Raw genomic sequence first — 16,522 nt, forward strand, 5'->3', positions numbered from 1 at the left:
CTGCTGCATAGTGTTTTGGCTTCTGATAAGTCCTTAAATGCACTAATCTTTAATTCCAACTTGACTTCCTGGATCGTATTTTATTGTTTCACCAGTGTCTCAAACAACACGCCCCCACCATTGTTGCTTCTTGTGTTGTAGTACCGGATTGCTGGATGTGGTGCGAATGCAGCCTAAGAGAGTGTGTGGCTTCACCCCTTTGCCCAGCTGACATGGAAGGTCTAATTATATTCCTTTGAAGCAGCCAAACTGGAAAAGTTACATCATCTGCTGTCTTCCCCCACACCCCTCTCTAAATAAGCCTTATAGTTAAACAAGCCTTCAGTTAAATAGCCATGTCAATAGCCCCTTTTAAACAGCGATCCTGCAGTATCGTCTGTGTCTAGCGTGACTGTCCCGGCATGCTGGCTCTCCCTTTTACACAGACATTGATTCGGCAATGTGACTACCTCTTCTGCTGGCTTAATGGCTCAATTCGTACATTTTATACAGAATGGTGAGGCAGAATAGCAGTGCAACATTCCCACCTTGAACAGGCTGTATAAAAGGGGCTAACATAAGCCATACATACATTCATGTGCTTATCAGTCTGCTTTCTCATTTTACTTATATTGCCCCAAGCATCTATCACGGAACGGACTAATAGCTACTTTAAATACAAGTCTTACTCCAATTGGTTCCTTGTTTTCTCTCTGGATGTGAAGTGGTTTCAAATGTTGATCCTCTGTTTCTCTGCCTTGTTTAGATGCAACAGAGGAGTTTTTCGAGTATGACGCGGAGGAGTTCCTGGTGTTCCTGACCTTGCTCATCACAGAGGGAAGGACACCAGAATATTCTGTGAAGGGCAGAACCGAGGGGATGCATTGTCCACCAGCCCAGTCGGCCATGCCACCTCTTCACAAGCATGAGTGCAGCGACAAACTGCCCCAGGTAGCACACGTACACACACGTCTATGTACACAGCTTTGCATGTTTTTGTAACCTCAAAGCGTTGTTACTGCCTCTCTTCTCAGCGTACTCAAGCTTGTTTCTGCTACATCTGTGTCATTCTAGTCATGAGTGTTAAGTGAGGCCCACTTTTTGAATGGGATACATATTTTTCATGTTGTTTGTAAGTGATAATTACAGTTTTACAGAGCTGTACCTAATGAACTGGCAGCTCTGTATATTACTGTGTCACAGCAACAGCTGCATATACAATAGCATATACACAGTAAACTTCCAAGGTGGAAAGGTTTGTAATATTGTAAAGTGAGTATATGCAGCCCTCACTGTGAAATTCAGCCCTAAGTGACACTCTTTTAGGTCCCATCTGCTTTGCCCCCAGATTTTAAGGTCCTGGTGTTGACATTCACTAATGAACACTAACTCTTCACCTTTGTCTGTGTGTTTGTGTGTGTGTGTCCAGTGTCGGCAGGCACGGCGAACCCGTTCGGAGGTGATCCTTCTTTGGAGGAACAGCATCCCCATCATGATCGAGGTCATGCTACTGCCAGACTGTTGCTATGGGGATGAGTGCCCGCCGAGTGACCCCATCAGTGACCCGGTCATCAAACAAGATGCTCTGCTGCTGGAGAGATGGACCCTGCAGCCAGTTCCCAGACAGTAAGGCCGACACACAAGCACACACACAATCTTATTATTTTAAATTGTGCACATTTGTCAGTTTACATAAGATGCACCATACAACTATATAAATACAAAGGAGACCGTCCACATTAAATTAAGTTGAGCCAGACGGCATCCTGCTACACAACACAAGAGCCACAGACACAGAACAACACACATTAGCTTTCCTGCTAAAGTGTCTTATCTAACAAACATGAACACACCTCTTGTCCTGCTTGTTGAACAAGCCACCAAACAAATATTTGCCGGGGAAGGCTAATTAGCTGCAGCACATTAAACAGCATGTAAACGTACTTGCAAATGTCACTTCGGTCTGTTTAGAGGATGGTATGATCCTTATTCTTCAATACCACTGCTAACAAAACACTTGTAAGATACAGCACAAGTTTGTTTTCTTTGTCTTTGTTTACTGTGTATACTGTGGTCGGATATTGCTTCATTTGGAGTTATGATGTGAAGGTTGCTGAAATTATCATTATTAAGTAAAATAATCATGCATATTAAAACAAAAAATGAAAACCCAGATAAGTGGCTTCGCAATCAGAGGGTTAATTAGCCTGAGAAATTGGCCCACTTCTCTACTCACATATGTAGAAGCTGGTAACACACATCTGTGAACTGTTTTCCATTAACCTGACATACTGGCACATTTCCACCTCTTTTAACTGTGTTTTTAATAGAAGCGGTGATCGTTTCATCGAGGAGAAGACCCTGCTGTTGGCCGTTCGATCTTACGTCTTCTTCTCCCAGCTCAGCGCCTGGCTCAGCGCCTCCCATGGCATCGTCCCCAGAAACATCCTGTACAGGTCAGACATAACACTCACTCAAGACTTTGACACTGGTGGGCTGAAGGCTTTCCACTGAAGCTGTGGGGAGAGATTATTAAAGCTACTAAAGCTAAAGTTAGGTTATTTTCGAATTCATATTATATACAAGATTTGAATTGAATTGAAAGAAAACTGAATAAAACTGTAAAACTCTCACAATTCCTAGATATAACAGTGGCCTGTTTATTGAGTCTCTCTCTCTCTCTCTCTCTCTCTTAAACAGGATCAGTGCTGCTGATGAGGAGTTGGTGTGGCAGTTCTCCCAGCCGCCGTCAGAGCACATTTTCCCCGTCCCCAATGTTTCACAGAGTGTTGCGCTGCAGGTTCGTGTCCAGTCGCTGCCCCGCCAACCCACCTACCCCACCCTGGCCTGCAGCATCCATACGGGCCTGCCTCTGCTTTACGGCAAGACCCCCAGCCTCAACCCAAACCTCAATAGCCATGGTGGCCCGCCCACCCACAAAAAGAGCCAGGACCCCAGCAAAGACACCCTCCTTCACAATTCAAACATGTACAGCAAGAGCTCCAACTCCATGTCTGGCCTTCTTCTCAATGGATTACCCATCCCTAATCTTCCCATCAACAACATACCCATTAATAGCCTTCCCCACACTGCTGTGCCACCTCCTTACAGCAAGAAGAGCCAGGAGCCTGGTGAAAACCACACGTATCAGAACGGAGAGCTTCCGCAGGTTAATATCCCACAACGTCAGGGTTCCCCACTGTTTCACAGACCCTCCCACTCCCCCACGCCCTCCCGCTCACACTCTCCCTCACCACTGCCCACGAGTAAAGCAGGGAAGTGGCTGTACTCGGCCCTCAATGGTTCTTCTGACCCCACACAAGTAGAGGAGTATGGGTCTGGCACCAACAGCAGTGACAGGTCAAAGGGGCCTATCCCCCAACCACTGAGAGCTTTTAAGAATTTCTCCTTGGCTGAGCCACCCCGCTGCCCCTCCCCGAGGCCTGCGAATGAAACAAACCCCTTGATTGGCTCCCTGCTGCAGGAGAGACAGGAAGTTATTGCCCGCATTGCACAGAGGCTCAACTTCTGTGACCCCACAGCACCGCCACTTCCCCCCGGACTTTTTGCTTCTGACAACCCTCCCAAAGCCATGTGGGGCAGTAACCATGAGGACATAACTGCCAATAAGACCAAAGAGCCAGAGGTACCGCCCTATGAGTCTGTGGGCCGTGTGTGGCCCACCCCTTTCAACACACCCGTGACTGACACTTCTTTCAGCAAACGGGAGAGCTCCTCCCCTAAACCTGCAGCCTGCAGGAAGCTGAAAATGACTGAGACAAGAGACAGAGAGGAGGAGAGGAATGGAGAGACAGAGAGAGACGGAGAGAAGGAGAAAGACAGGGAGAGGGAGAGAGACAGCTCCCTCATTGCCCAGGCAGTACAAGACATTACTAGACTCATCCAGGAGAGACTGTCTGTCCCCTCTCTGTCGCCCAGGCACAGCAGAAGCAGCAGCCCTCTGCACCACACGCACACAACAACAGTCACACACACGGTCCGCACATATTCGCACACAGCACACATCCCACAAGCCTCAAACACTGCCACCAATGGCTACACCAACGGCCACATACCCAGCCACGAACCTCACAGTGGAACGCACACCGCTGCCACACACACGCCCATTTGCACAGACAAGCCCCGAGTCGACCCGGGGACCGAACGCCATTCTCCCAGGGCCCAAAACGGCGCCCACTTTACACTTGAAGAACCCTCATTTAAAGGCCAGTTCCACACCCAGGCTGGCCAGCGTTTACGAACTCCCACACAGGAAAAGCTCAGAGTCAAGACACCCAGCAGCCATGAAACCCGTTCTGCCTCCCCTGTCCTTGAGAACGGCCCGAGGAGCGCGCAGATCTTTAGTTGGACTTGCAATGACGCCAGCTCAGCCATGAACTGTAACATAAACCACAACCACAGCAAGCCTCAGCCTCAGCCTCACTCCCAGATGCGGACGCAAACCTGTGCGCTTGCCCAGGCCTCTGCCTTCCGGGATGAGAACCAGGCGCCCTCGGAGTCTGGATGCTCCAGCACCCCCAGTCCAGACATGACTCCCCCTGCTACTGTCCTGGTAAGCGACTCCTCATTTCAACAGAAGTTGTTTATCCAAATATTTTTGAGTGATTGCACTTCTTGCAAATCATTGCATCCTATCAGAGCTCAGAGGAGTCTTGGTTCAACTGCATCACTTTTAATTATATTCTAAAAAGTTAATTTATGTTTGGCAAATATTAGAAAATTAAACATTTGATAAAGCAAATGATGCAGTCCATTTAAAAACTCCTCATGTTTGAGTGTTTTGTTTGGAACAGGTGGGACTGGAGTGCCAATAAGAATGACATATGATATCTGAGAACATGGTTTGATAAATACAGATGATATTGGTTTACTTGCAAGCTGTCTCAATCTCTTTCCCTCTCTGTGCTCCAGCGAGCTCACAGCCCCTCCCCTCTGCGTCCCTGCAACAGCTGGAAGAAACAGAATCGCCACTCATTAGACGCCACCGCGACAAAGGCCTTCCACCCCTGTACTGGCCTGCCTCTGCTCTCCAGCCCTGTACGAGACACACACTCTCACACTTTCTAATTAGCGCATTTGTTAAGATGACAAGTTCACATGCAGAACATGATTAGTAGTCAAAGTCAGTGTCCATGCAGTTATGTTTGTCATAACATCACACTCACGAGCCTTTATTTCTAGTCATCTGAAAGTATGTATACCAGTGTGAGAGGTGAGCTCGTGAATGTTAATCATAAAGAGACAGAGACAGCAGCTTAATGTACACACAGAAACACAAACACAAAGGCGAGTAACAGTAAGACATGTGACTTATCTGTGACTTATCAGCCACAGTAAAGATTGTCAGATTACCAAACTGCCAAATCATCACAGTTTCCTGTTGTCTGATCAGTCTCGCTTGGACACATTAACTCTAAAATGTACACACACAGTACTAGGAACTCTCAGTCTCACCAACACAAGTTCAGAATATTCACACATACACACCCTGATGCACAAAATGGAGTCAAAACTTACTATTATCTTATTATGTCATTGAAACTCACTTTTTGCTTTTGGGTTGATTTACCTAGCAACAGTGTTTCAGATCTAATGACAATTTCAGCTTTTTACACAGTTTGTACTTTTAAATATCTTTTTTTGTGATCTTACAGTTTTTAATTTTAGGATCTGCAGTTTTGTTTTGTTTCTTTTAAACAGGCATGTTGTCTTCCAAACTCTAACCTGGCACACCGTGACAGTTTCTGTGTGTATTGTTAATCATGACCTGTTTGTCTGCGGCAGGTTCCTCAGAGGAGAAATCAAACAGGCTACTTTGACCTGGACACCTCTCTGGCTGGCTGTAAGGGTTTGCCTTGGGCCTCTGGGAAAAGGTACACATTTTCTCACCTGGGATCTTTGTTACTGTAGTTACAAGTCCGTTTGTCCTTGTGGAGGAGGTCAGGGTAATTTCTCCATTGTAAACCGAAAGACAAATTACAATTACCTCCCGCATCCTCTGTGGATTATAGTACCATCTGGATCAAGTTACTCTGTCTGCACAGCAATTTTAAAACCTACTTCTTTTTCTCACTTTGCACCATTTCAGCTGTGTAAAACTTTTGATAGTTGATATATTTATAGCTTTTTCATGTGTTTAATGCTGTATTATTACAGAGTTTTTGTAGTTTACCAATAGTATCAACCAAGCTATATAATGTTTAAAAGGGATCTATATTAGTGAGGAGACACAAATAGAGCCTTGGATAAGCAATAAGATACAGAAGTTTTGTCTCTTGTTTCTTGAGAAATCAGACAATAAGAGTGTTGTTCTGAGTGGTAAGGTTAGGTCACTCCTGTTCTGCTGACTGTTCTTCTCACGCTGCCACCTGCTGAAGCTCTGCTGTACTGTGACTACATCTAGAATCACGCACATTCAGCTCAAAATGGCAGACAGAACTGAGCTGGCTTTATACACACAGAGCTTCATGGCACTGCCTACACACTGCAGGTGTGGGTGGTAGCTCAGTGCCGCTTTTGATGAAGCATATGTTTCAAAAAGTTTAGCCGTCAGAGTGGAAAGTTCAGCTAAATGCTGGTCAGTGTTGCCTGTGGTTGTTTAAAGCCTTTTTTAAAATATTACCTCGCATCATTTTGAGGTTTTTTTATATGCAAAAAAATGTGATGGTTGATTAAATTTAAAAAAAAAAGTGATAAAATGTCAAGAGTAACAAACATTTGGAGATGGCTGATGTCATGTTTGTGTACACACAAAAATAAAATTCAGTCTGAAATCATTATGTCTAACCCTGGCCCCAGGTTTTGTTCAGACATACCAGGAATGTTTGTCACGTAAATACCTTAAGATGCTCTTTAACACATACAGAACAAGTTGATCAAGTGTTTGTGTGTGTTTTAACCCTTTAGGGTGTGTCCAAAGAGAGAGGGGGACACTGAGGAGTCACAACAGCTGTTCAGTGCCAGCGCTCCACCTGCCAGTCTCAGTCTGCTGGGAAACTTTGAGGTATAACACACACACACACACACACACACACACACACACACACACACACACACACACACACACACACACACACACACACACACTCAGAATTATCTGTTGTCTTTTTCTTCACTATTTTTGAGAATAGTCTATTTTCACTCATGCCATTTTTCATCCACAAGTCCATTTAAGTAATCAAATTCAACAGAATGCTGGACTAGTTATCATCCAGCAGCTTGTTTTCTTTTTAAAAAATATTTCTTTAAGAACTTTGCTGACAGTCTGTCCTCATAAAGAAAGTTAAAAAAGACAATCAAAGGTGTGTTGCATTTGTAAGAAAAATCTTTGTTCTTGTTTCTTCAGGAGTGTGTGCTGAACTACCGCCTGGAGCCTTTAGGGACAGTGGAGGGTTTCACAGCTGAGGTTGGAGCCAGCGGGTCCTTCTGCCCCAGTCACCTGACCTTACCTGTGGATGTGTCATTCTACAGTGTCTCCGATGACAACGCTCCATCACCATATATGGTGAGATTGGTTGTTTGTTTTTTTCCCCCCCAGTCAGTCAATCAATAAATTAGTCAACTTTTAATACCAGCTTGTAGGATTTAGCCTTGAACTGAAAGCCATATCTGCTACTGGCGTTCGATGTGTTCGAGCTCCGGTGTGTGTGACCTTTGTATGTCTGCTTGTGACACAGTGTTGGTTGTTTTGTTTTTTTTCACAGGGTGTTATAAACCTGGAGTCCCTTGGAAAAAGGGGCTACCGTGTACCTCCATCAGGAACCATTCAAGTGGTGAGGAATCTCTCATAAACATAATAATAAACATAAAGTAGAATTACCACATTTCTGACAATGTCAACAAAAACTGAAAATGTATAAGCTTCGTAAAAATGGAATTGACGGTAGAGCTGTTGTATTGTGTTGCTTTAGATTGCACAGGTGTTTCTAATGAAGTGGCCAGTCAGTGTATATATATCTGCATGATGGTTTACACATGGCTGAGAACAAAGAGCTGATTATGCCAAGTAACAAAAGGAGAGGGAGACCCCTAGTGGTTAAAGAGGCAAATTCAACATGTTACATACAGAGTCAAGGACATGTTTTTATTGATTTATTGTGCTTCTTCTAAGCTCCTACCTTAGAATTTGAAAGGCATTTTCCTTCATGTATTTTCATAACATTATCAGGTACATTCTTATGTTCATTGTATGTTCTGTATGTTGCTACCTGTCTAAATCCTGCCCTGTTCTCTGCTTCTGCTGCTCAGACCTTATTCAACCCTAACAAGACGGTGGTAAAGATGTTTGTTGTGATGTACGACCTCCGAGCCATGCCAGCTGGACACCAGACCTTCCTACGCCAGAGGACCTTCTCTGTTCCCGTCCGCCGTGACGCAAATTATCAGACCAGCAGGAAGCCCCTCAGCCTGGGCCAGGTTCGCACCTTGCGCTACCTTGTTCATCTGAGGTGAGATAGCTGTCTTTTATGTTGATCCCAATATTTTATTGACTTGTGTCTTGTAAACACAAGAACTGAAATATTTCCAGCAACGGTGGAGTGTCTCCTCCCTTACTGATCCTCCCTCTCCAACCCCAACCAGGTTCCAGAGCTCTAAGTCTGGGAAGATCTACCTCCATAGGGACATTCGTCTGCTGTTTTCTAGAAAGTCCATGGAGGTGGACAGTGGTGCTGCCTATGAACTCCAGTCCTTCACAGAGTCCCCCATTGACCCACCATTCTCTCCCCGCTGCTAAGGTCTGACTCCCTCCCTCCCTCCTCCACCTGGCAGGCCACTACTGAAGCTTCACTCACACCTCGATGCCAGCGATAGACTCAGCCTGTTAGCCTATGGCTAGTATTTGAAAAGAGAAGAGATTTAAGGACAGCAGTCAACAAGACTCACCTGGCTTGTGCCCAAACTCTTTAAGTTTCATTCCTTTTGTCACCCAGAACTGACAAAGGGGGGCTAAGAGCCTGGGAGACTTGTCAGAAATGAAACCTTGTTCTCTGTTGAGTGCACGACCTTGGATCAGAGAGGCTGGGTCACAGGTTAGTTTTATAGGGTTTGGTTTGAGATCCTGAACTGCTGGTTAAGAAGGCCTTACCAGATTATGGATAGAAAATTCTTTTTCCTGCTGTTGTGTGTATCCCCTCCAGCGTCTGGCAGGAGAGTAGAGACCAGTGATTGTCTACAGAAGCAGTTAGACACTTAAAATTAATTCAGCAGAGTTTGTGCTACTTTACAAATCAAAATGTTTAATTGGACCTCTACGTGACATAATGAATAAGTGTTCAATCTCAATTAATATCTTTATAAATGAAATACAAGGCCCTTTTAATGGTTAAAAAAATTGTTTTGATATCAGATTGATTGAATTTAAAGTGACTCAGCTTTGACCCTGTGATTCCTGAGCTCGGCGCAGAGGGAGCACATAACGGAAGAGGAACTGGGTGGCAGACTGTGGTGCAACGCCATCCCCTCGTCCAAAAAAACGCATACCATGGACCACTAAAGAAGTCGAACACGCAATCAAGCTGGACTCAACTGAACACATCACAGAAGAACATCAGAAGTGCACTGTGGATTTTTTTTCTCATTATAACTGGAAATGAAACAGAAAATAGTAATATTCTAATACTTTTGTACTGTTACAAAACCACTTTATAGGAAGTGTTGCAATAGAAAGAGTAACCTTAGTTTTAGTGTTTACACATTCACTTTCAGTTTACTTACCATCAGTTTATTTAATATTTAAATTAATATTTCAGTAACTACTTGTGACGTCTGTCATGCTAAGATGATGTAGTGCAAACTGTATATCATAGTATGTATTTTTGACATTAATATTCAAATCTGAAAAAAAAAATATATCTATATATCTTCTAAAGCAATCTTGAAATCTGCTCAGTCTCTTTGTGTTATTATTTTCCTCACTGTGTTCCCTGGTCTATCACTTCATCTTCATACACTCACACTGGAGGGTTTTTGAATAAAACATAAGTGACCTCTGCTGATATTCAGAGTTTCATTCTGAAATGAAACATCTAAAATGTATACTTGGTGCAAATAAAGAAAAACAGAAGTGCAAATAAGGCATCACGGATGATAATATGATTTCCATACTCTTCACATGTGGCAGGAATGATGTGTGTGGTGAGACAGCTGTTTTTCTGCTGATGTTCTCAATTTAAACATGAGTGACTATATACTGGTACTACAAAACACCATTATAAATACATCCAGTATTTCGGCATTCAGGCCTTTTTTAGAACGTTGTTGTTTTTCATACATATGTAGCACAATGTGCTCCTCCGGTAAATCAAAGCATTATATGTGCATTATGTTTGGAATAAATCATGAATTAGGTCATGTACATATGGATTCGGAAACAACTATTTACTAAATTTTATAGTTGAAAGTGAAAAGTGTTCTTGATGTAGTCATAGTAGTAGTTGCAGCACTTTCCGAAATATGGGGGCACAAAAAGTAGATGATGCCTTCCAGATATTTTCTTTATGGAACTGTAAACAAAGACAAATGACAAATGTTCCATTAAATAATTTTAAATTATTTTTTTTAATTGTCCTGAAATACGCAACAAGAAAAAAATATACCAGTCACAAATACCTGGTACATGTGAGTGTTTCAGCAAAGATAATGTTTGAGTGCAAAAATGAATCTTACTCAAACTGTTGTTTTAACAATTCTGTTACCAGTGTCCCATTTGACTTGTAAATACATTTAAAAATTCTATGAAAACAGATGAGAAACAAGCCTGTGATAAGGGATGAAAAACAGATCAATGCTAGAATTGGTAACAGCCTGGGTTAACCTTAGAGGGGGACGATTTATCGGATCAGGCACATTTACAGTACAGTTTTCCAACACAATACTTGGACAGAAGACACCGCAAACCTGTGGACTGGTAGCTGCTGAACACATTTGTCAAGGAAAATCAGTATTTTTGTTAAGATAAACTTAAAGTTAGCAAAATGTTCAATTTTAAGATCAACAGGAGAAAAATAACAACACTGACATACTCCTTGACTCTTAATGCTTGAAGACAGCAGTTATTTACCACTTCTCATAAGACCACAGGTTGTAGAAGTTGAAACCGCCACACAACAATCTACAAAAGCTGATCATAGTTGTTGGGTACTGCTTGGCACACAAAGCTTGAAATGGTGGGTGGCCATTTACCATGGCTGCCACTGGGTTCTTAAATGCTTCCTCTGCTCAGTCTCGCCCCATTTGTATGCATCATTAATTTATTTTTATGGTTGTGGGTTTTTATTGGTGTGTCTAAAGTGACTGTTTAAATGTGTATACTGTGCTGCTCGGTCCCCCAGTAATCTAACACAATGTGAGTATAGCAACCCGCTTCTGCCATATAACACTGCATGAATAAAAATTATCGGTGTGTAAATCCACATATAACTAACTGAACCTCGCCTGTGTTAATCAGTACAGTATTCATCATCCTCCAGCTCTAAGGATTATTTGAGTGAAATCTGGATTTGCGTTACAGCACATGGGTCTTACAGCTGATCAGCATGTTATGCAACGTAAGAAAAAAAACCTTATCCTGTCCCAGCACTGCGTGGGCGTTCACGACAGGAGTGCCCGATCGTGAACGCGCATGGTGTCTCCGCATGTGACGTAGGAGTTCTTCTTGAGCGCTCGCTCGGCTGCACGGCAGGACTCGTGTGTGTTCGGAAAGTCGGAGCACACGAGTGACAGAGGATTTGTGGATCACTTGCCCAACTAGTGAGCAAACCTCTCGATTAGAGATCACGACAATATAAAAAAAAGATGTCGGGGGATAACGAAGAAACGCAGACGGCCGAGGGGACACCAGTGGACGATAAGGTAACAGGTGCAGCGGTGAAGAAGTAGCGGGAGCGCGGGTTGACTTTGTTTTAGCTACGTAAGTTAGCTTAACGCTAGCCTCTGCGCCCCCCGCGCTCCTTATTGTTGACATATCAACCGTTGTCAGCCATTAACCCCCGGTTGGTTTAGTGAAACTGTGTAGACCAGCCATGTAACAACACTGAGTTACCGCTTAGCTGGCCTGCCATTCAGCTGCTGATAGAGCGACTGTTTCGGGTGGTTAGTGTGAATGTCAGCTAGCTAATGTTAGCAGCTCAAGCTAACCCAACTGTCATTAGCTCAGCTGCTAACGTTAGCTTCCACCGAAAAGATCGCTGTATTCTGGCTCGAAGCCTACACTAATCTTATCTTCAGTGCCACTTTATTTGTCGCACGTTTCCATGATGCTAGACTTCTGCCTATCTAATAGTCCACAGCTTTTATCACAACAAGCAGGAGGGTTTCTGGCAGCATATTTAGCGGTTAATTCTGCGTTTACACAACCGGTGGTCCAACCCACACTAGCTCACTGTAGGTTAGCTCCACTGTCTAACAGCTAATGTTACCAATAAAACGCAGTGCGATCATTTGAATCTTTAACTTTACTTTTACGCCAAGTTATGTCAGTGAGGTGAGTACATAAAATGCCAGCTGACAGCTACATATATTCAGGCTGGCATTGCTTCAAAAGTGTTGGAAATTGGCAGTCAATAGTCATTTGTAGGTTCTATCAAGCACATTTTAGTTGATAAAATACACCGTCAAATACCGCAGTGTCACAAGCTAACACATGTTTTTCAGTGGGAGCCTGGAAGCACCCGGTGAATGTAGTTTCTTATTATTGTGCAATACAGCAAGAAAGCTCTCTACTTTATTAATCCCGAGGGAGATTTAAGTGTCACAACAGCACCTTCCAGCACAAATCACACACAACAATAAAATAAAAAAAAAATAGTTAAATAGAAAATAGAAAAGGTTATTATACATTGTGCAGTATTTATATGCATTGTATACAATAAAATGAGAGTAGTGGAATAGATAAAAATAGTTATCCATTGTGCAGTGATTATATACATAGTATATGATAAAAAAATAAGAATAAGATTATTATATGGTGTGCAATAGAGACAGTTATTATTACATAGTGTGCATCTTTCTCACTGTCTTAATGCTTGTGGTATTTTTCAGGAAGCTCAGGACAAGATGATCAGTCCCGAGAAGGCAGAGGAGGCTAAACTGAAGGCCAGATATCCAAATTTAGGAAATAAACCCGGAGGCTCTGATCTGCTTCGCAAACGCCTCCAGAAGGGGGTGAGTTATCTCTTGTGTTTGTCTGCAAATCAGTCAGGATTCACTAATGGGCAGTCTCAAAACCCTCTGTCATAGAGATGCACCAATACTGATATCGGATACCATTATTTTAATAAATAACAATTTGCATCTATGTTTATTTGTTAAGTTTTGTTTTACAAAGCAATGTTTAAGTCAAGCTTGATGTTGCCTTACACAAAAAAAATGATCCCAGTCTCTCCCACACAGTGAGGCGTACAGCTTATTAATTAAACACTGGTATCGGATCAGTACTAGGTATCAGCTGATACCCAAAGCCCAGGTATCGGTATTGGGACTGAAAATCAGATAGGTGCATCCCTATTCTGTCATTTTTTATTTGTAACATTGCACTTAAACTTGAGTTGGTACATCTAAACTGAGAAAATAATCTTAACCCAAGGGCCATTAACCTTCAGTTAAGGCTAGGTTTTAGAAACACTTCTCAGTAAAACACAATATAATTCAACAACACCACAAACTGCAGCCTCCAAAATGACCATAAAGTTGGATCAAGACCTCTTAACAGTTTCAACAAAAACTGAACAGTATAACCTTCATGATGGTAGGATTAATTGCAGGGTTGTTTTGTGTTAGATTGAGTTCGTTTTGACTAGGTTTATGTAATAAATCTGGCAACTGTGTATTTATAACACCGCCTCCATATAGATAAACATGAAGTAATACTGTGATGCTAAAACAAGTGCATCGCACATATTATAAATGGGAAGTTGTCATAATTGACAAATCATTTCTTGAGTAAAAATACCAGCAAACACATCCTGGCAGCTGATTTGAAATGATCACTCTGAGTTCTATTAAGAACTTGTGATGAGCACTTGCCATTATTTATTTATTTTTTTTTTTAGTATTTTGTCAGAGCAAAAATTCAAATGATTAATCAGTAGTTAAACTAATCCGAAAAACGAACTAAACTGAAAACAGTTTTTCAGCTTTTCTTTGTATTTAAGAGTTCTGAAATGATTATTTGATGAATTGATTTTTTTGATTCAGAGAAGATTAATTACTACATAATTTATCAGGTAAAACAAACACTAAATCAAACACTTGATGGTTACAGGTACACAAAGCTGTTTGCTTTTGTCATATTTCATATAATTTTATTTAATACTTTAAGTAAGCAATTGTGTGACTTGTGATTGGCATTTGACAGAAGTTATAACATTTTAAAGTGGAATGGTTTGATTAATCATAAAAACAATTGATACATTTACCAATAAAGAAAAAAGTCATTACTTCCAACCCTACACTAGATATATTTATCTGTTCTGCAAAACCAGTTTAAAACCTTAAAACAAGTTCACAATTAATGTAAATTGCTCTCCATACCATATAATTAAAATGAGCTAGGCCAATTGTTAAATTGGTATTATTACATCTAAACCACCAAACCTGTTGATGTTCCACGCTGCTTGCTATGTAATAAAATATTTATATAATATTGAATATTGACAATAGTGTGACCTTGTATTAATCACAGGTGCTGTTTCTGTTCACTTTTCATAGTTTACAACTTATAATTGTGAATCTTGTGTCTGATGTTTCTCTGTAGCAAAAGTACTTTGACTCTGGCGACTACAACATGGCTAAAGCGAAGATAAAGAACAAGCAGTTGCCGACAGCTGCACCAGAGAAGACCGAGATCACAGGGGACCACATCCCCACCCCCCAGGACCTGCCCCAGAGGAAACCTTCTCTGGTGGCCAGTAAACTGGCAGGCTGATGCACACACGGCCTTGACAGCCCCTGCAGCACCTCCCAGCCCTAACTCCCCCCCGACCCCCACCACTCAAGTCTCAGAGCTGTAACATTACCTCTCCCACCCCTCACAGTACCACCTGTCCCCTGCCTTTGCCTCCTCCCCACTAGCCTGGACCCCACCTAACAGGAAACCACACCTAGCACCCAGCGAACTGGCTTGCTGATACCCTCAAATCCTCTTTATTTTTGTTTCCACCCCATCTGGCCATTTCTCTACTGCCTCCTGTTCTAATTTTTGTCTCTCCCTACTTCCCCAAACTGACTGCCCTTCTTTTATTGTCCTCTTACTTTTCCATGTTCCTTTTATTTCCTCTTTACTCCCATGTAAGATACACTGAAAGACAGGACATCCAAGTGTGAGTGTGATGGAGCAGACTGTGACGCCTTTGTACGACTGATGGACGACTGATAGCACGGTGTTTACTGGCTGAAGAGATGGGGGCGAGCAGCAAAGCTGCGTCTTGTCTGGTTGGAGGGCTTTAGTATGGTGATCAGGATCCCTCAGTTTGGAAGTGTATATATTTCCTTTTGTTGGCACAGGGGCAGATGTCAGCCTTTTAGAACGTTTTACATCAGATTTGTATCATTCACTGTATGTCCTTATTCTAAATTATGCTGTCAATATGCTTGAGTGATTGACTGAATATAGTAATCCAGAGGCCAAGCTCAGTTTTGTTAACACTTTGATTGTGAAACATGGGGGGAAGCCGTATGAAAGGACCACGCGGTGAAGGCCGGAGTGTCATATAGAGCTGCATGTGTGACCCAGGGCTCCCAAAGGCAAACCTCACTGAGCTCCCTTTTAACTCACTAAGGTGCACTGAACATTTACACAGATGCTGAAAAGCTCAGATGCAGCATAAAAGCACTGGGTGGCAGAAAGGTGGTTCATTCAAGTCTGCTTGGAACTAGAAAATGTTTTAACTCCAAAGCAGAAGATAAAAAGAAGAGAGGATGCTGTTGTTGCTTCAGTCTGAACTGTGATGTTGACAGAGTCCTCTCCTCAGATCAAAGTCTCTAATTTCAAGTCGTCCTGAATGAAACATCACCTTACTATAACAGGGGTGGATGAGTATACGGGACCTTAAAGCTAAATTCCTGTCAGTAGGGACCAGTCTTTGTGCTCCATACACTGTGTGAGAAGAAATCTATGGGCAAAAATGTACTGGGAGCAGCTCTTGGCACTGGGAACAAAGAGTGTTATGACTTGTGTTCAGACTTAGGAAAAACCTCTGCTCATAAGTAGTTTTTATGTTTTAAAAAAATGCCCTGGGCCCTGTATAGTGCTTTTCCAGGGTCCTTACTGACTGGATGAAGTTTACCTGCAATGTTTTAAATCTGCGCTAGCACTACATCTGTCTGAGCTGTGCATGTATATGGCTGCCCTGCTGTCAATTTGTGCCATTTTGTTTTGTAAATAAAATAGTTTTGCACAAATGTTTAATTGCTGTGTCATATTGACTTTGTTGTCAGGGCTTAATGTTTAAGGTGTTTTCAGATGGTAAATCAATGCATACATCTGACCGAAAAACGGTTGAGCATTGTTTGTTTGTCGTTAATC

At 42.4% G+C, this 16,522-nt stretch overlaps 2 protein-coding genes across 2 annotated transcripts in view; both read left to right on the plus strand.

Moving 5' to 3' along the window:
- fam214a (family with sequence similarity 214 member A) overlaps positions 1-10,064 on the plus strand; it is a 32,976-nt gene extending 22,912 nt beyond the window's left edge. The window contains exons 3-13 of the mRNA XM_042413534.1: positions 746-930; positions 1,409-1,605; positions 2,310-2,435; positions 2,680-4,552; positions 4,912-5,037; positions 5,785-5,873; positions 6,907-7,003; positions 7,346-7,504; positions 7,704-7,772; positions 8,248-8,447; positions 8,581-10,064. Of these exons, the coding sequence (XP_042269468.1) occupies positions 746-930; positions 1,409-1,605; positions 2,310-2,435; positions 2,680-4,552; positions 4,912-5,037; positions 5,785-5,873; positions 6,907-7,003; positions 7,346-7,504; positions 7,704-7,772; positions 8,248-8,447; positions 8,581-8,734 (3,275 nt within the window). The 3' untranslated portion in view covers positions 8,735-10,064. The remainder of the gene's footprint in view (positions 1-745; positions 931-1,408; positions 1,606-2,309; positions 2,436-2,679; positions 4,553-4,911; positions 5,038-5,784; positions 5,874-6,906; positions 7,004-7,345; positions 7,505-7,703; positions 7,773-8,247; positions 8,448-8,580) is intronic.
- Positions 10,065-11,616: 1,552 nt separating this feature from the next.
- On the plus strand, positions 11,617-16,405 carry arpp19a (cAMP-regulated phosphoprotein 19a). Its single transcript, XM_042419790.1, has 3 exons — positions 11,617-11,850; positions 13,039-13,161; positions 14,753-16,405. The coding sequence occupies exons 1-3, from the start codon at positions 11,794-11,796 to the stop codon at positions 14,921-14,923; spliced, it is 351 nt and encodes a 116-aa protein (XP_042275724.1). The 5' UTR covers positions 11,617-11,793; the 3' UTR covers positions 14,924-16,405.
- Positions 16,406-16,522: the final 117 nt, after the last annotated feature.

The sequence above is a fragment of the Thunnus maccoyii genome, chromosome 1 (assembly GCF_910596095.1).
Source record: "Thunnus maccoyii chromosome 1, fThuMac1.1, whole genome shotgun sequence".
NCBI lineage: Eukaryota > Metazoa > Chordata > Actinopteri > Scombriformes > Scombridae > Thunnus > Thunnus maccoyii.

What these genes read in the sequence shown, in the direction of transcription:
- arpp19a (XM_042419790.1), top strand. Translation starts at nt 11,794, where the DNA reads ATGTCGGGGGATAACGAAGAAACGCAGACGGCCGAGGGGACACCAGTG. An exon ending in GGACACCAGTGGACGATAAG is followed by an intron (nt 11,851 to 13,038) that starts GTAACAGGTGCA and finishes GGTATTTTTCAG; the next exon opens with GAAGCTCAGGACAAGATGAT. An exon ending in GCAAACGCCTCCAGAAGGGG is followed by an intron (nt 13,162 to 14,752) that starts GTGAGTTATCTC and finishes GTTTCTCTGTAG; the next exon opens with CAAAAGTACTTTGACTCTGG.